The sequence below is a fragment of the Cervus canadensis genome, chromosome 11, assembly GCF_019320065.1.
Source record: "Cervus canadensis isolate Bull #8, Minnesota chromosome 11, ASM1932006v1, whole genome shotgun sequence".
Taxonomy (NCBI): domain Eukaryota; kingdom Metazoa; phylum Chordata; class Mammalia; order Artiodactyla; family Cervidae; genus Cervus; species Cervus canadensis.
The window spans coordinates 18,174,699-18,195,014 of record NC_057396.1 but is presented as its reverse complement, the minus strand read 5'-3'; the positions used below and the strand labels follow the sequence as shown (position 1 = coordinate 18,195,014).

Sequence of the window (20,316 nt, the reverse complement as noted above, 5' to 3'; positions counted from 1 at the left end):
GAAGGCAGTGAAACAGTGGAGGCAGTTTATATGGATTCCCTTCTCCAAATATTAGCAGTGAAGAAAAAAAGAAAGTTCGGGGGCTGGGGGTGGTGGTTAAGGGACAGTAGTAAGTGCTAATACACATTAGCAGTATTTCCCATGAAATCCTTAACTATGGAACCCTTTTTTAACCTAAGAACATTTTAAGGGACTAGTGTTGCCCATAAGGTGCTTTGGAAAATATGCTTTAAAGTGAAAATTATTTGAGAATGTTCATATCTAAGTTCTTTTTATTTGACATTAGCACTATTAAAAGATAAGCCATATTTTTGTTTAATTACCAGTACCACTTTCTGTTTATACTGCAAGTATGCAACAAGTGATTTTAATTTATAATTTAAATAGGATTTAAGGGAAAGAATTTAAGCCTTATAGTTCTGAAAGTAACAACTGGACTAGAATGCAGTTCCACCACATATTAGCCAAGCAATCTTACACAGCTTACGGAATCTGCTGAGCTCCCTTACTGTACCTCATCAGTGAGACAATAATCAACTGTGTAGCAGACCCAGCAGAGAAATAGCAGTATAATTAAAAGAGCTAGTCTCCACAAATCGCTGGAGGATTATAACATAAACATGTAGAATGAGCTAAAAAGCATGCAGTCAATTGAAATACCTAGGAACAACAAAAAGAAAAACATTTTAAGCCCAAAGTGATTTGTTGGGGAGAGAGGTGTCACAGATTGTGCTTGCCCTTGAGGATGGGCAGGAGCACGAGGCATATGGAAGACAATAAATGATAATTAGTTAATTAACTTGGTCTGGCTTATAGAGCAACCTAAACGTTGATGGAAACAGACATTTCTCCTCCTTTTTACTGCTTCTTATTAAAATATCAAGTTGCTTTGTAAAGTGCATTTTTTAAATGATTAACTTAAGCCTCTGACCAGCAAGTAAGCTTACCATGAACTAAGCAGAAGGGTTTAGGGTCATGTCTATTTTATCTCACATGAAAAGGATGTAACACAATATGATGCTCTTCATTCGTAAGGAACAAAATTAAGATAATACTATTAAAAGAAGCAGTTAGCACCATAGGTTTGGAGATCTTGTGTTTGATTCTGGCTCTTGAACTCAGTAGCCATATAATCTTTGACAATTAGCTTGATATCTCTGAGTATCAGGTTCATCATTTCTATGGTGGGTGTAAAAAATACAAGATCTTAATTTTCTTTTGAATGTTTTGATAGTGCATAAAATACTTAGCATAGCACTTGTCCACCTAATCCATATTTACACAAAGCTAACTTTCAGTGAATGGTATCTATTGCTAATAATATTATATTATTGTTCCCATCAAAAGTGTATGGTCTTTGGATTCAATCAGATTTAGATTTAAATCTTGGCTCCATCACTTTTTGGTTTTGTGATCTCAGAAAGCTGCTTAACAACTGAGCCTTATCTTCATATTTAAAGTAAGTATGATAATACCTGGGGCTTCCCAGGTGGCTCAGTAAAGAATCCGCCTGCCAAGCAGGAGACGCAAGTTTGACCCTTAGGTCAGGAAGATCCCCTGAAGAAGGAATGACAACTCACTCAAATATTTTTTTTTCATTCTTTTTTGTTGTTGTTGTTTATTTTTTTTTCATTTATTTTTATTAGTTGGAGGCTAATTACTTTACAATATTGTAGTGGTTTTTGCCATACTTTGACATGAATATTCTTGCCTGGGAAATCCCATGAAAGAGGAGCCTGGTGGGCTATAGTCCCTGGAGTTGCAACAAAGTTGGACATGACTTCGAAACTAAACCACCACACCACCATAATAATTGCCACATCTTTGTAATGGTCAAGGTTAAATGAGATAATGGATAATATATGGTAGGTACTTAACAGATGCCAGTTCCCTTTTTACCACTTTCCCTGGAAAATAATCAAATTTTTACCATACAGTCCAAGGCCTTTCGTAGTCTGGCCCCTAGCACCTTTCCTAGTCTGAGCTCTCTCTCTTTTCCTTCCTCCTTTTTCTAACTCTTATGCCTCCTACTTCATAAGCTTCCACTCTTAAAACTGGGATTTGTTCTGTAAGGAAACAGCCCCTTTTGAGATTCTAACCAAGGATGATTAAGAAAGCCCCACATCTGATCTTGATAATTAAAGTCAAAAGCTCTCTTCTATCAAGGCTCCTAGTCACCTCAAAGAGGGCTTGATCTCTTGCAACACTAGACACTGCCCATCTTCTCTCTTGTTGAAAAAAGTTTATTACTTTGGCTTTAAACACACACACACACACACACACACACACACACACACACGCATGGTGTTTCTCATTCTCTTTCCTGTTCTCTCCCTCTCTTGCCAGTTTTTCCTCTTCCATTGTCTTACCTTTCAGTGGTTCCCCGACATCAGGAACAGTGGTGACTTGACAATCACCTGTGCATGCATGCTAAGCCGCTTCAGTTGTATCGTGTCCAACTCTTTGCGACCCTGTGGACCATAGCCTGCCAGGCTCATCTGTCCATGGCATTTTCCAGGCAAGAATACTGGAGTGGGTTGCTGCGCCCTCCTCCAGGGGATTGTCCCAACCCAGGGATCAAATCTGCGTCTCTTCTGTCTCCTCCATTGCATTGACAGGCAGGTTCTTTACCACTAGCGCCACCTGGGAAGCCCATGACAATCATAGAATTGTTGTGAACATGAAATGTAATAAACAGATACAACTCAGTTTTAGCTGATTGTTGCCTTGCAGAAAATGAGCTGAGTGTTGCTAATATTTCAAGAGCACCTAAATTTTTATGTAAATTATTTTGATTTTTAAGGTTCACAATAAGTTTGAAAAAAAAAAAAGGTGTTTATGTTGAAAAATGCCTGAATTCACTTTGTAGGCCACCATTTACAATTCAGCTCTAGGATATTTGGATAACACTGCCTATGATTCTTGTGTGCATTTTGAGGCTTACAAGGACTACACCTGTGAACTCATCTTGACCATATTCCATGCACCTGGCACAGTGTCTGGCACATAGCAGGCACATAATAAATACACATTGAATGAACAAGTTCCACAGATATCTCCCTTTATAGCTAAACTTTTTCACTGTTAGTCAATCTAATAGTTGGCAAAACCTTTTGGTTTCATTCTTAGATTGGTTTCTATTAAAGGTCTGCTATTGGTATTTCCCAGCTGTTAAATGTTGCTATTTTTAGTACTTTGCTTTATGGTTTGTTTCAAAATATTCTGGATACATCCTGCTTGTGTCAAGGCATTGTCATCACACTCCTTCAACTGCCTTGTCATCACTTTTGTTTTTTGGCATCACCCTTTTCTACAACATAACATTCCCAGGACAGGGGAAATGGTTTTTACTGTCTAAGGAATGACAGGACTAGCCTAGGACTGTTTCCTCCCCACCAGAGCATCTTCCTTGTAGGATGGTTGTTTCTAATTCTTCATTCATTCAAAGGTAAATCATCAAAAAAGTCATTGAAAGTATAATTGTGTGCCTGGCACAAAGAAGAAAAGGCAAATAAATCTAACCTTCAATTTCACAGGACTTATAGGCAAGTAAAATAGATGATAAGAGTACAATGTGTTATGTGTTATAAAGAGAAGAAACCATATACAGGAGAGGCAGTATAGACAAGTGGTTAAAAGGAATGGTTAAGTGGTTCTGAAGCAAATTCCCCAGCTTTTCCAGGTTTGGCTTCACTACTTACCATCTGTTTAACAAGTTAAGGTCTCTGTGGCTTGGTTTCTCCATTTGCAAAGTAAGGTGAGAGGAATCTATCCTGTAGGATGTTTATGAAGATTTACGTAACTTGGTATGTGCAGAATGCTTAGAATAGTGTTGCATGAAGTAAGCACTCAATAAACATTATCTGTCACTACTGAAGAATGTGAGCTTAACCCCATGTGTGTGGTGATTGGTGTGTGGAGGTTAAAGAAGACTAAAGTCAGGAAGATTTCCCTGATTTAATTATTAACGTAAGTGTTGAAGATTTATTTCTATAACAGATATGCATTGGTTATTTACTATGCACCCTGCACTAGAAAAGTAAGTTTAAAGCAAGAGGTTGGAAAATATGGAAGTAAAATTTCCCAGGCAATGGGAACAGCAGGTTCAAAGTCATGAAGTTGTGAGAGGTCAAGATAAGTTCAATGAGAGGGAGAAAAGGGTGAGAGGTGAAAAGGCGTAAGAAATGAGAAAAGAAACTACTGAGGACAAGGGTGTTAGATTGTACTGACATCTGTAGTACAACATTTGAAATTCATTCCATAGACACAGCAAGCCAAAGAAAGTTTTAGCAGAGAAGTGATATGATCTGATTTGTGTTCTTCAATCATTACACTGATGATCATATTAATCTGAGCAAACTCAATTTTATTTAGGAAGTGAGATCTCCCTCCAAACTCCTTATAGGAGAGGGGTAGGATGGTTTTCTATGCAAATCAAAACCAATGGATTTTGAAATAAAAGCACTCAGAAAGTAAGAAGTGAAAGTAGGTTTCCCATATATGCAATATAGGGACTGCCCTCGTGGCTCAGACGGTAAAGCGTCTGCCTACAATGCAGGAGACCCGGGTTCGATCCCTGGGTCAGGAAGATCCCCTGGAGAAGGAAATGACAACCCACTCCAGTACTCTTGCCTGGAAAATCCCAAGGACAGAGGAGCCTGGTAGGCTACAATCCACAGGGTTGCAAAGAGTCGGACATGACTGAGCGACTTCACTTACTTACTTATATGCAATATAAACACTACTTTGATTTGGAGCATGAGTTATAGATCTCAAAATAAACACCTGATGATACACAAGGCTCTCAGTGAAATCAGGCTTCCCTCCTGGCTCAGTAGTAAAGAGTCTGCCTGCCGAGTAGGAGACATGGGTTAGATCCCTGGGTCAGGAAGATCGTTTCAAGGATACAGCAACCTATTTGAGTATTCTTGCCTTGGGAAATTCCATGGACAGAGGAGCCTGCTGGGCTACAGTCCCTGGGGTTGCAAAGAGTCAGATATGACTTAGCCACTGAGCACACACTCAGTGAAATAATCAAGCCTAGCCTGGCTCTTCCAGATCTATCTCACATCCCTTTTGTGTCTCATTCATTTATTGAATCAACATTTAATGTGCCAGGCACAGCTCTAGGCACTTGGGATGAACAACAACAACAAAGAGTCCTCCTCTCTAGAAGACAATAAACCTTAAACATAACATGTAAATTACATTAAATATTTTTTTAATTCTTGAAATTAAAAATGAAACAGTAAGAAAAACTGAAATCACCCATTCAAGACAGGAATCATAATAGCATGATTTCAACAAGGAATGAAAAGAGCTGCAAAACCCTCTGCAGTGTAAAGTGTAAAATTCCAAAAAAACTCAAGGGTGAGTGCAAAACCCTGTCTGGACATGGCTCTAACCAGCAGAGTCACCCTGAAACTCTGTGTCTGTATGGGTGTATATAATTTACATATATATATATGTCTTTGTGTGTGTGTGATTTTCAAAGCCAGTGTAACAAGCCTACTTTAAACAATGTGATATGTGCAAGGCATAAAATGGACTGGAATATTTTCTCCCCTTATTTCCACAATAACAATTGCGGGGTTAGTGGCGATGGTAATGTGTGGGTGTGTTTTGGACAGCAACTTTTGCTTTGGAATAGAGCTGGCCAGAACCCTATTCTTTTATAATCTGACCTGATAACAGTCCAATCCGGCAGGAGCCTCTATCTGTTTTTTCTTACCACAAAAACAAACCTCTTCCACCAGCTAGTATCCTCGAGCTGTGTCCTTCATCACCAAACCATCCTTTATGGAGTCCTGACTCTAGGAGAAGAATGCCACCTACCGAACCAGCCTCCCTAGTCAGCCAGTCCTGCAACGTGCGGCAGTACCCAACTCAGCCCGAGTCAGCTCCAAATCCCTTCCCTCTGATTATTCTCTGGCCTTTAAAAAATTTGCCACTATTTGGGCTGACAGGAAGTTATGCTCTCAGCGCAGATATCTGATAAACACTTCCACATATTGTAGCCTTCTCAACAGCTAAGCCAAATTTCAGAGACCTCTCTCTGCCGCATTTTCCTTAATTGCGCTTACACGCTTGGAATGCCCGGGTCTCTGCAGCCCGTAGACAGCGGAAACCGCCGGTGCAAATCGTGCGGGGGCTGCCGCCGGGGTGCAAATCGTGCGGGGGCTGCAGAGCCCGCGCCGGTCGGGCAGCTGGCTAGCGTGCGGGACCGCGGGCTTCCACTGTGCCGCCCTCTGCGACGTGCACCTCCGTCCCCGGCCTCCCCGCCGGGGGAGGGGCGGGGGACCCCTCCGCTGGCGGCCGAGAGCGAGGCAGGACTCGCCGCCACGACTCCGTTCAGGCTGAGGTCGCCACAGCCGCGCCGCCGCACGCGGCGCCGCGGCGCGGGAAGGGATGGAGTCGGGTGCGAGTGGTTCGAGCGCCTGAAGAGGCGCGCGTCCGCGCTAGAGGCCCGCGTTCGTGACAGCGCCCGGTGAGCCGGCCGCACTCGGAGGCGCGGACCGAGAAGGTCAGTCGGTCGCCCGTGCCCTAATAGAATATCTAGGAGGGCGCGCGGCGCAGCGCGCCGCGGGAAGGGTCGGCGCTGTGTGGGCCGCGGCCGGGGGCGGGCCCGGCGCTGGGCGCCCGGCGCCGAGGGGCGGGCCCGAGGCGGGGCGGCCGCTGAGCTGACGGGCGGTCGCCGCGGCAAACCCTGCGGCTTCGGTGCTGAGCGCGGGCGGCGGTACATGGCCCCGACGGGAGGCGCGCGGCTCGCCCCCGGAGCCCGGCTCGCCGCCTGAGCGCGGCCGCCCGTCTCGGTCCCGCGCGCCCTCGCCTGTCCGGCCGCCGTCCCGCGGACATGCCCGCGTAACCTCCTCCTGGGCTGGGATTTGCTCTCAAGTGCTCTTCATGGAAGCGATGTCCCCCCAGCAGGAGACTCTAGGGGGGCAGCCGGGGCGCTCCTCTTCCCTGACAGGAGTGTCTCGGCTCGCAGGCGGCTCCGGCACGAAGAAGGTGAGGACGCCGAGCGGGGCCCCGCCGCCGCCGGCGCGCGCCCTCCGCCGCTGCGCGGGCCGGACGCCGCGGGTATTTAACGCTCGAGGCTCGAGACCCGCCGCGTCTGTACGAGGCCATGCCCGCCTTCCCGTCTCCCCAGGTCACCCCGGCACCCCCGGGCTCGTCGCGTCTAGAGTCAATGTCGCTCCCCTAGCGAGCCGGGCGGCCGCCCTCCCCGTCCTCATCCGCCGCCCTCCTCCCTCAGGCTGGGCGCGCGGGCCGCTTTTGCGCCATCGCCCTCCCCAGCCCCGCCGGGTGCCCGGCCCCGGGGTTCCCCGAGGTCCCTCGGGCGCTCATCGGCCCCTGACGGGGTCAGCTCCGAGATCGCCAGGGCCGAGGCGTCCGCCCTGGCGCGGCGACCGCGCGTTGGGAAGGTAGGCGGCCGGCGAGCGGCGCCCGTGGGGCTCTCAGCCCCTCACCTGGACGCGGCCACTCCGCGGGGTTTTGCAGGGCGAGGGGCGGCCCGGTGGGGTGCTTGCGGGCCAGGGAACGAGACCCGAAATGACCCCGGGTCACTGCGAGGCGGTGGTCAGCCTTTGCAGCTGCCCTGGGGATGCTAACGGTTGACGCCCGGGGACGCGGAGGGCCAGTTCGGCTGGGAACCGGACTGGAGGCGGCGGGTGGGCGGCGGCGGAGGGGCCCGCGCCCTGCGCTCGTCCGCTGGCCCCCGGGGCTCCGCGGGGCTGGGTTGCGGGAGGCGCGCGCGGCCCCTGTCAAAGCTGGGAGCAAGGATGTGGGCAACAACTTGTAGCGTTCCTTTAGGATAAACGTGGCCGCCGAGCGGCGTGCTGACTCCGATCGGGTCAGGTTTCTTTGGAATGGTTCCCTCAGCAAGTGCAAGGGGCCGCGAGCTGCCGGCCTCTGCGGCTTGGCTCTCAGAGGAATTGATTTGGGTGTTTCTAGCCTTTTCTGCTTTCGCTCCTCCCCTCCCCCTTCTGATATTTGGCCGTTTTTGCTCTGTGTCCTGGTGGTGACCTTCCAGCTTCTGTTGGGGGGGCGGGAAAGAAAAATGGGACTAGAGGGATAATCTAAGTCATCCTTAAGAAACATCTTGAGGAATGCCTCAATGCATTTGTATCATTGGAACCTTAAGGGGCTGCGCAGGCTGCCTGGTTGTCTGGATCTTACTGCCTTTCATGACTGCCCAGCAGAATCCTGGGTTGGCTGGAGGTCAGTAGGAAAGAAGTGGGGTTGGTGCGGAGTGTAGAAGTTTGTGTGAGCATCCAGGGACCTTGACCCTGTTGCAGAGCCGTCTAGGAGTGTCAGTGAACTTGATGATGTATCTGCTGTAGTGCTGGCTTTGTATTTGATGTATGGAGGCTGCGGTTTGTCCTTGTCTCTTTTCCCCTTCAGAGATGCAGAGAGAGAGGGGGAGAGAGAATTTACTAGGTTGGCATTGTATGAATATTCAGCAATCAACATAGTTTAAAAGCAATTTTTATTCTTTAAACTGAAGGAATTTGGGAAAATAAAGTATTTGTATGCCAGAACACATCTCATCCTTTTTTTTTTTTTTTTTACTAATGGTAATTAAGCAAGAAAGCATGAGAGTAGCTTGATCAATCAAGAAGTATTTGTCCAATAAATGAAAGATTGTTGTGCATCTTAAGCCATTTTTGTCCTTCATTATAAAACGTAATGATTTGTCACACTATCAATCCAGTCTTTTTCTTTTCATTTTTAAAAAAGGAAATAGGTTTTGCCTGCTTGGTCTTTCTACAGCTTTTACTCCCTTTAGGGCAAAAGTAAAATTGAAGACCTGTGTTTATTGGAACAACTGCTTCTTATATTTTTTCTTTTAATATTTTAACATATTATATATTTTTCTTTTAATATTTTCCCAGAAATGTGCATCTCTGCCTGTTTTAAATGTTAGTAGGTGTATCTGTTTGATTTGAGACCTCCATAGCAATAGTAATTAATTATAATAAAATAATATTTCCAAATTGTAACTCAGAATCATTGCCATTACACTCTCACGGACCACAATCTTCTTGTATCCCAAATACTCAACAGATTGATCTTTTTTATGTTTCCTCTTACCCTTTTAGTGCTTGGTAGTCCTAGTGAATCATGAGACTTATTTCTTAAAATGTCTACTATGCTGTTGTACTGTTAATTACTGAAACTTGGACCAGTGTTGATGAAATCGTCAGTCAGCATTTTAATGCAGTCAGCATTTTAAAAAATGAAATAGAACAGAAAGTAATAGCACAGTTGTAAGGGTTAAAGATTGCTTTGTATGACTTTTGCTCTGTTTCATTTATGTATATGTATGTGCATTTGGGTAGTGGGGTAAAATGTGTTTCTCACTGAATATTCAGCATTTTTAAAGACAATCTTATTGGCCAGACTACTGTATGGAATGGGTTCACTTGGCTTTTAGTCCTATCTCTGTTACTATCCAAGTGATCTTGAGGAAATCAGTTGCTTTAGTTTCCTCATTTGTAAAAGGAGTATCAAAGAGAATATAGTGGTGAAAGTGCTTTGAAAAGTGTATATAGCAGACTATTAGATCTTTTACTTTATGAAAACAAGTTGATCTTAAATAATAGTCTCTGAAGGACAAGCAAAACCATAGCATCTTTCAAACTAGTCATCCTGAAAGTTAAAATCCAGTGGTACTGCTGTTGTCTAGAATATGGTTCATATTCCTAGAAACTACCATTGATAAGGCAGTTTTGCACAGTGTGGTAAAATTTGGAGTTTGATGACCTGGTTCAAGTCTACATTGTGTTTGTACTAACACTTCAAATCTACATCAGCTACTCAGCCTTTCCAGTTTCCTATTTGTAAAATGAAAATAACAATAGTACCTAACTCTCAAGATAGAAAAATTAAATGTGAAATTGAGTGAATATTAGCATATGTTAGCTCTTATGTTTGTACTTCCCACTGTGTTTGTAATTCATACTACTTTGTCCCAATTGTTTAAGCCAAAAATCTGGTATTTATTTCCTCAGTCTACAACAACCATCAGAAAGGCTTGTCCACTGTCACTTCAAAACATACCTTGAATTTCTTCACTTCATCTCCACTTCTGTCATTATAGTCCAAGCCAAACCATCTCTCCCTTGAACCTTTGCAGAAATCCCCTAACTTGTCTAACACCGTTTTTTGCTTTTACCTGACCCAGCCACCATTTAGAAGCACCAGAGTGATCTTCAAAAATGTAAATTGATCATGTTGCTAACTGTGTAAAACCGTCTTGTGACTTTCTGTCATATTCAGAATAAAATTGAAGCTCCTCTTTTTAGCCCTCCCTGCTTCTCTTACCTCATCTGCCTCCCCTCTCTTGTTTGTGTATTCTCCAGCCACAGGGGCCTTCTTTTTCACACATTGCGTCATCAGATTCATCCTGTTCTGAGGCTCTGGTGTTGCTATTGCCTGGTTTTTTGCCACAGATCTTTGCAGTGTTGATTCTTCCATGTCGTTCCCATCTTGGGTTCTCCCAGAGGCCTGTTCGGATTACCCAAGTGGAAGTTGCCCCTCAGTCACGCCCCGTGCCTTCTGTTTTATTCTTATGTTAGTCTTCAGTCTTGCCTTGTATATGCTTATTTCCGTTCTGGTTGTGTTAACTGAACAGCTCACCAGATTGTGAACACCATGAGAACAGGGACATTGTCTGTGTCGTTCAAGGCTGCTGCCTCAACGCCTAGGACAGTGCTACATATTGTGTCAGTCACTAAGTCGTGTCCAATTCTTTGAAACCCCATGGACTGTAGTCCTCTAGGCTCTTCTGTCCATGGGATTTTCCAGGCAAGAATACTGGAGTAGGTTGCTCTTTCCTTCTCCAGGAGATCTCCCCAATCCAGGGGTCGAACCCAGGCCTCCCACGTTGCAGGCACACTCTTTACCATCTGAGCCATGAGGGAAGCTACATATTAGGTACTCATTAAATATAAACTGAGTTATGTACAGCAGTCAACAGGAACAGATGTGGCCCTCTTGTTCAGGGTTTATGATGTATAGGAAGATCAGCAGATCTTTTCAGAGAGCCAGATAGTGAATAATTTAGGTTTGTAGACCATAAGGTCTCTGTTGCAGCTACCTACTGTGCCACTGTCGTGCTTAAGCATCCCTAGACAATATGTAAATAAGTGGGCATAACTATATTCTGATACAACTTTATTTAGAAAAACAAGAGGTGAATCTCTGGTATAGTTTGCTGACCCCTGGAGCATCACTGATAACTAGAACTTTCGACAGTGGCAGAACTACTCTTTATTACAGTGTACAATTTAATGGACACTAGCTGATGTGTAGCTATTGAGCACTTGAAGTGTGGCTGGTACAACTGAGCAATTAAAAATTTTTAACAGTTTTTTACTGGAAATAGAACTGCCATATGACCCAGCAATCCCACTTCTGGGCATACACACCGGGGAAACCAGATCTGAAAGAGACACGTGCACCCCAATGTTCATTGCAGCACTGTTTATAATAGCCGGGACATGGAAGCAACCTAGATGCCCATCAGCAGACGAATGGATAAGGAAGCTGTGGTCCATATACACCATGGAATATTACTTAGCCATTAAAAAGAATTCATTTGAATCAGTTCTAATGAGATGGATGAAACTGGAGCCCATTATACAGAGTGAAGTAAGCCAGAAAGATAAAGACCAATACAGTATACTAACACATATATATGGAATTTAGAAAGATGGTAACAATAACCCTATATGCAAAACAGAAAAAGAGACACAGATGTACAGAACAGACTTTTGGACTCTGTGGGAGAAGGCGAGGGTGGGATGTTTCGAGAGAACAGCATCGAAACATGTATATTTATCTAGGGTGAAACGGATCGCCAGCCCAGGTTGGATGCATGAGACAAGTGCTCGGGGCCTGGTGCACTGGGAAGACCCAGAGGGATCGGGTAGAGAGAGAAGTGGGAGGGGGGATCGGGATGGGGAATACATGTAAATCCATGGCTGATTCATGTCAATGTATGACAAAAACCACTACAATATTGTAAAGTAATTAGCCTCCAACTAATAAAAATAAATGAAAAAAAAATTTTAACAGTTTTTTGAGGCATACTTGGCATACAATAAGCTACATGTTTAAAGTACATAAATCAGTAAGTTTGGCACCTTATACAACTCTGATACCATGACCAAAGCCAAGATAATGAACATATTTATCATTCCTTAAAGTCCCCTCATGTCCCTTTCTAATCCCTTTGTGTCCTCCCAATTTCTAGGCAACCACTGGTCTGCTTTCTGTCACTATTGGTTAATCTTTATTTTAAAGAATTCTATATAAATGGAATCATACTATGTATTCTTTTTGTCTGGCTTCTTTAATTCAGTATAATTATTTTGAGAGTCATCCATTTTTGTGTGTGTGCATATCAGTACTTCATTTCCTTGCTCAGCAGTATTCTATCCTGTGGATAAAGCGCAGTTTGTTTATCCATTCACCTGTTTATGACTGTTTTGGTTTTTTCCTGGTTTGGGATACTATGAACAAAGCTGCTCTGAACATTCATGTACAATCTTTGTATGGACTTTTGTGCTTTCACTTCTTTTGGAAAATACTTAAATGTTGAGCCTGGGTCATAATTTAAGTGTATGTTTAACTTTTTAATAAACTATCAAATTATTTTCCAAAGTGGTTTTACATTCCCATTAACAGCGTGTATGAGTCCAGTTTCTCTACATCTTCACCAACACTTACCTGTCTTTTTTATTTTGATCATCCTAGAGGATAGAAGGGTTTCCCTGGTGTCTCACTGGTAAAGAATCCATCTGCCAATGCAGAGATGCAAGAGATGCTGTTTCGATCCCTGAGTTGGGAAGACCCCCTGGAGAAGGAAATGGCAACCCCCTCTAGTATCCTTGCCTGGGAAATCCAGTGGACAGAGGAGCCTGGCAGACAGCAGTCCGTGGGGTTGCAAAAGGGTCAGACACAACTTAGTGACTAAACGACAACAGAGGATAGAAAGTTGTATTTCATTTTGGTTTTAATTTGCATTTCCCTAGTGATTAATGATATTGAGTACCTTTTTGTATGCTTACCTGTCATTCATTTGTTATCTGCAGTGAATGAAGTGCCTATTCAAATATTTTGCACAATTTTAGTTGTTAGTTTTCTTTCTTTTGTAAAAAACTTATAAATATTTATTATTAATATTTTCTGCTGTGCTGGGTCTTTGTTGCTGTGTGTGCACCTTATCTAGTTGCAATATGCAGTCTTCTCATTGCAGCAGCTTCTCCTGTTGCGAAGCACAGGCTCTGGAGCACATGGTCTTCAGTAGTTGCGGCTCCCAGACTCTGGAGAACGGGCTCAGTAGGTGTGCACAGGCTTAGTTGCCCCGCAACATGTGGACCTTCCTGGACCAGGGGTCAGACCGTATCTCCTGCATTGGCAGGCAGATTCTTTACCACTGAGCCACCAAGAAGCCTGTTGGTTCTCTCATTACTGAGTGTTGAAACCTATTTAAATATTCTGGAATCAAGTCCTTTATCGTATTTTTGTGACTTGTAAATATGTTCTCCCTTCCTGTGTCTTGTCATTTTATTCTGTTAACATTTTCTTTCAAAGAATGGAGTTATTAATTTTGATGAAGTCCAGTTTTTTTGTAGATTTTACTTAGTTGTAGTTTATTTGAATTTAAATTGCCACATGTGTGTAGAGGTATTGGACAGCATAGACTGAGAGGAGACAAAAGCAACAACAATAAAAGCAAATTTATTAAATGACAGGAACTGTTACTAAAGAAACCAGCATGACCCTGATTTAGAGAAATGTGAATGTGGAGTTAGACCAGTCTGGCATTAGGGTGTTTCAGGGCATCCTTTTTTTTTTTTTTTTTTTTTTAAACATGCTTAACTCTTTTATTGGTGAAAAAGACCACGCAATAAAAAGGTTCCAGGAAGTGGGAGCAGTTCAAAGGTCCTGAGGTAGGAAAGTACATAATACATTTGAGGACCAAGTTTGTAAATGCTGTATAAGAAGTCAGTCTCTTAATAGCTACACTTATTATTTTAACCTCAAGAAGGATCACCTAGCTGGTTCATCTGCCTTTATTTGTTAGTTGGATGATTTGACTGTTTCCAAAAATAGAAAGTTTAACATAATTGAGGTTCTTCAAAAGGACAGTAGAATTGTATGGTATTGTCTAAAAGTGTGATTTAAAATACAATATTAATATCAGCAATAGACAGTGCATTATGGATAGAATTCTGGATAACATGTCCTTGAGCACATCCATGTTTGAATAGAACAGTTTTTATGAAACGAAATGGCAGCACTTATTAGAATGATTTCAGTTAGGGATGATGATTTTTATCATTTTCAAGCCCCCTGACCCGTTGGTTTCACACACTAATTGAAAAGTCTTTAAATAAGATAGGTTTTGAGGAGGGAAGAGAGTCTTGCAGGCACAGAAAATCAAAGCAAAAGGGATTTTTAAATAGCTCCAACATTAAAAAATGTAACAGCTGCCATTAACCACTTCATTCTGGCTTTTATTTCTATGTTCTCTGGGTCCAAATCTATTTATAGCAACCTATGGTAGAACACCCCCAAGAGCCAACTTTAAGCCATGAGTGTCTTGCACTGGGGTTTGAATGAAACATCTTGGTGAGTAAGACTTGGTTTTATTCTTTGAAATTGAGAAAAATATTATGCCCATGGTCAAGCCAGTATCCTACTGAACACTTTTGTGATGTTATTCACAGAGTGAGTGGCATAAAATCAGAGAGATTGTTTTGGCTAAGAGCAGTCTGGAAATATGAAAAACTGAAATAGATTTTGTTTCTAATCAGAAACAGCCTCTGTTATCACTGGTGTGACCTCTGAACTTCTGTGTTTTGTTTTTGTTTCTTTGTTTGTAAAATGGGGATAATAATCCATATCCTGTGTATCTCACAGGGTTGTTTTTTATGGGCCAAAGGAGAAAGTATATGAAAACACTTTGAAAAAAAGGCAGAAGCCATCAGTATTTTTTGCCAGGTGAAAGTACTTGTAAAGCAGTAAAAAGAGTTTTATTTCCTTGAATTTACTACAAGAATATTTACATGCAAATCAGTGAATGCTGTGTGTCTTATTCAGCTCGGGTTGCTGAAACAAAATACAGTAAACTGGAGGCTTAAACAACAGACATTTATTTCCTGCAGTTGTGGAGATTGTGAATTCCCATGATCTGGGTGCCAGCCAGTTCAGTTCCTGGTGAGAGTCCTCTTCTTGGCTTCCAATTATTGTTGTGTCCTCACGTGGGAGACAGTGAGAAGAAAAACGGTGAGGGAGATGAGGGAAAGACGGGGAGGGAGAGGTAGTGGGAGAGATGGAGATGGAGTTAGATATCTTTGGTTTCTTCTTAGAAAGGCACTAACCTTGTCATAGCAGCCCCACTCTCAAGACATCATCTAAACCTAAATACTTCCCAGAGACCCCTGCCTCGTAATAACGTTACATTGGGGCTCAGAGCTTCATCATATGGATTTAGGGGGCACAAGTATAATAATTTGATCCATAACATGCATCATCAAAGCAGTCACCCTTGAAGGTCATAAATATCAAATATTCTAAGGTAGAAGCTTCAGAAAAAAGGTAAGAGTTTACTGTTTGTAATATATGGAAGAGTAAAGGACATTTTTTAAAAACTTCTTTAGGTAAATGCCTCACTATACATAACACACGTAAGTTATATGGTAGGCATTATTCATGACGCACTCTGAGAGGAGAAGGCCCTGAGCCTTCCAGGGCTGTGAGTGGTAAGCAGCAGGGCTGAAAATTTGAACCCAGACCTTCCAACTCCGTTTCTCTTTCCTGCTAGACTACAGATGCATTTTCTATTATTGTAACATAAGATGTAGGAGAGAGTTGATTTGAATTTTATATAACCAGCTGAGCAAAGCGTATCTGAGAAGTTTTTCTCCTGAGAGGTAATTTTGCTCTTGGGAGAGCAGAGTCTCTACCTTCTCCGTGTCCCACTGAATACTGTCTACTGCTGCCATTAGGTAAAGGTACTCGTCAGGGTTCGGGCTTCCCTGGTTGCTCAGACGCTAAAGCGTCTGCCTGCAATTCGGGAGACCTGGGTTTGATCCCCGGGTTGGGAAGATCCCCTGGAGAAGGAAATGGCAACCCACTCCAGTACTCTTGCCTGGAAAAATACCATGGGTGGAGTAGCCTGGTAGGCTACAGTTCATGAGATTGCAAAGAGTCGGACACGACCGAGCAACTTCACTGGTGTAGTCAGGGATCTTCAGAGAAACAGATGGGTAGGAGTCCCTTGTTTGCCATCCACAGGGAGGAAGGTGGTGTAGTCTTTCCCTAAGAACCAGAAGAAATGAGATGTTCTAGCTGGACAGTGAGGGAGGAAAAAGGGGGCAAATTCCTCTTTCCTCCACTTCTTGTTCTGTGAAGGCAAATGATGAATGATTGAATGATGGGGAGGAAACCTACTTTACTGACTACTTATTCAAATGCTAATGTCATCTTGAAAATACCCTCACAGACACAACCAGAGATAATATGTAATCTGGGCATGCTGTGGACAGTCAAGTTGACACAGTTAACCTTCATAGTAAATATGGACTAATAGCGACAATCAGTGACACAATCATTGATAATCTCTTTGGAAATTTGTGGTTGTTTTGCTTTGGTATCTGTCATTTTTCAGATATTTTATATAAGGCACTCACATTTCAGCAACTTGTCAGGAGACCTTCTTTCCACGCTGATATATCAGTCCTGCTTGCTGTTCTCCAAAACTTGGCATGTTCTCTAAACTCATAGAACTATATTTCAAAGTTATGTGTGGGTGCACTGAATCCTGTGCCTTAGATGTTTCCACCATGGAAAATTGGGTGTGGGAAATGTAGCTGAAACTGTTGATTCAGTAAGCATTTTAATACAATAAATCTTGAGTGTAGAAAGAAGCTTGCTTCCATAGTTAATTTTCACTTAAGATGTGAACACAGTAGTGCATTTTAACATAGCAAAATAAAACTTATTCTTTTGTGACTCTAACATTCGTATATTAGAACAGGATACATTGTTTTTTATAAGATGAAAATTATATTTTATTTTTACACATCTATGTAAAAAGTAATTATCAGCTTTGAAGATTGAGTCCTCACAGAGAGTTGTAGCTTATCGACTGGAAATTCACAAGTCACAGATTCCTAAGTAGTACAGTTGTTGCTTTTTGGTTCTGAAGTGAAGGTGGTTATGAAGTACTTTATCACTCCCCATCCCTTTACTGTTCTAATTTTAGGATTTGATGGAAGGTCTGCAGGGCAAGAGGTGGAATATGTTCAGTAGCCCGGGAGAAGTGAGACAGCTGATGGCACCTTCAGAAAATGAAACCTTCAGCTTGGATAATCTGGGTTCTGAATCCTTTCCCTCTCCTCATGCTGCCATCCAGGACTTGGTGGCTGTTCCTTCCAATATAAAGTTGTCTTGTGCCTTATCGGGCCACGTACCACTTAACAAACATACTGATTATAAAACTTGCCTTCTTAGGAGGTATTGGTAGCTGAGAATATACTTTACTTCCATTTAAATTGACATTAAAACATATTATAAACTATACAGTGCCACAAAAATAGGTGTATAATATCAAGGTTAGATATATGTGTGTGTACACACTTATATGTGTAGTAGTAGTGTTAGTCACTCAGTCGTGTCTGACTCTTTGTGACCCCATGGACTGTAGCCCACCAGACTTCTCTGTCCCTGGGATTCTCCAGGCAAAGAGACTGGAGTGGGTAGCCATTCCCTCTCCAGGGAGCTTCCCAACCGAGGGATAGAACCCAGGTCTTCCCATATTGCAAGTGGATTCTTTATCATCTGAGCCACCAGGGGCGCCCAAAGAGACATTGTTGCAAAGGGGGTTATACATACTTAAATGTACACAGACTCATATACACAGTGCTTTGAGGATATATATGTACATTTTATTAGTGTGATTTGATGGAATTTGGAGTTTCGTGACTCATACCCCTCAGCCTCCGGAGTATTTGACAAAAACCTCTGTTACAGACTGAATGTTCGTGTCTTCTGAAACTCAAAGGTTGAGGTCATAACTCCTAGTATGATAATACAATTGACCCTTAAACAATGTGGAGGTTAGACAATGCTGACCCTTCATGTAGTCAAAAAATCCACTTAGAACTTTACATTGGACACTCTCTATCCATGGTTCTACATCTACATATTCAGCCAACCTCATATGGTATAGTACTGTTGTACATATTTATTGAAAATAATTCATGTGGAAATGGACCTGTACAGTTCAAATCTGTGTCCCTCAAGGGTCTACTGTATTTGGAGATAGGGGCCTTTGGAAAATAGTTAGCTTAGATGAGATCATGAGGGCAGAATCCCCATGTTGGGATTACCGCCCATACGAGAGACCAGAAAGCTTGTTCTCTGTGTCCCCCGTGTGAGGCTCCAGCAGAAGGGCAGCTGTCTTTAAACTGGGAAGACAGCTCTCACCAAGAGCTATGTCTGCTGACCCCTTGACCTTGGACTTCTTAACCTCTAGAACTATGAAAAATAAGCATGTGCCATCTGTGTTATTTTGTTATATTAAGTAGCCTGAACTTACTGAATATCTTTAAAATACACTTTCATTGAGGTGAAAGTTTGCTTTCCTGTTCCGTTGGTATCTCAAGTGTTCTAGATCACTCCTGCCTAGTGTTCTAAGAACTCTAAGGTCCTATTGTGTACAGAAAGCCTTCGAGGTGAATGCTTAGTTTGGTAGTAGACACTGAAGCAGCCTAGGATGGGGTGATGCGTCACTTTTGTTATACTTGCCGAAGACTTGGCCACAATGTGGGAGGTTGGAAAGGAATTAGAGGAAACTGCCTTTTGTCAGCCACCAATAATTGGTCTTGCAGGCTTCACAGCCCAGTTTGTTTTATAATTTTGTTTCAGTTTGGTTTTCTTTATCCAGGACAAGTTTAGAATAGAAATATCCAGCTGACAACAGAAAAGCCCTATCAGTATGTCAGTGCTGGGCTGAGCAGCCTTGACCTAGTTTTGACAGACAGCTGTCACATGGAACAACTGAAAGGTAAAACCTGTTTCTGGATGTCTGGTCACATGTGTGTGGACTCTGAAAATGAAATATATGTGTGCCCATATCAGCTCATGTTTCAAAGACCTGGAAAGCGCAACTGCTCTGTGGCCTTTTGCTTTTCCCGTTTACCTGGGTCCTAATTTATACTTAGGAGAGTTTCTGTATTCTCTCTTCTATGCCTACAGTCAATGTCTTGAACCTCAGCTTTCATAGTAGACTTTAATATGATATAGTATATCTAAATCTGGTCAGACCTTGGCCTGGTTTTTATTCTTATTTGATGCACTCTTTTTTTTTTTTTCACCATTATGGTTTTGGATTTGATCGCTGTACCCTTCCCTTCTGCAAGAGGAAAGTGAGAGGTTGCTTGCTGCCAGGAAGAGTTTTCCAACAGCATCTGATACGTTCAGCCCCTTAGCCTTCATGCAGGTGGATGAGCGCTGGAGCAACCAGAGGACCCCTCTGTTATAGTGTGGCATGGGTGTAGAAATAGCAGCACTTCCTATGGGCTGTGATGTGGTATTTTAGTGAAGCCCTGCCCCATAACAGGATTACTAGGGAGAGAGCATCAGTGATTGAACTTGCATACACCAGGGTGATGCTGAAAGGGAATCATGACTTGAGTTTGAAACTGGTGGCTTTGTCAAAGAAGAAAGTCCAGTCAATTTGAAGGCCCATAGTGGTACTTCAGATATCTGTATGAGAGGAACAAATAATAATATAGAAGGAGAGTTCTACTATCCTCATGTTTATTACATACGGTACTGACGCACTCTGAAGCTTGACTCTGCATGTTACACTGTCGTGGTGCTTTCCCTGTCAAAGGGCTTTCACATATAAAATCTCATTTGATTCTTTGTGGTAGGTCAAATAGTTCTTATCATTTTACAGAGAGGACTCTGAGAAGTGACAGAACCAGCATCGAGAGTTTAGGTTCAATGCCAAGTGCCCATTCTTCTTCATTACATAGATCTCATATTTATTTTATTTCAAAGTGCTTGTCTCACAGAAACAGGAAATATGGCCAAAAGTAAAACATTTATTAATCTCAAAAAGAAATTATATCCCTTTATAGTAGTCTGTTCTGTGATGACATTTGCTTTAAATAAATTCCCAAACTGATTTTGGCTGGGATTATTATGAGTAAATAGAAGATCATACTCATCGCTGACCAAAGCGACCATAGTGGGAAGCTTTAGCTCGTCCAGTGGTCGAAACCTTGTGAT

At 42.7% G+C, this 20,316-nt stretch overlaps 1 protein-coding gene across 2 annotated transcripts in view; it reads left to right on the top strand.

Annotated features, from left to right (window-relative positions):
* Window positions 1-6,123: 6,123 nt before the first annotated feature.
* ARHGAP20 (Rho GTPase activating protein 20) overlaps window positions 6,124-20,316 on the top strand; it is a 178,175-nt gene continuing 163,982 nt past the window's right edge. The window contains exon 1 of one of the 2 annotated variants that reach the window (XM_043482333.1): window positions 6,124-6,523. Coding sequence is in view for 1 of the 2 variants with exons in the window: in XM_043482332.1 (XP_043338267.1) it covers window positions 6,904-7,008 (105 nt within the window). In the remaining variant the exon portion in view is untranslated. Of the gene's footprint in view, window positions 6,524-6,689; window positions 7,009-20,316 lie in introns of those variants that run through there. The other variant, XM_043482332.1, reaches the window with a different exon arrangement.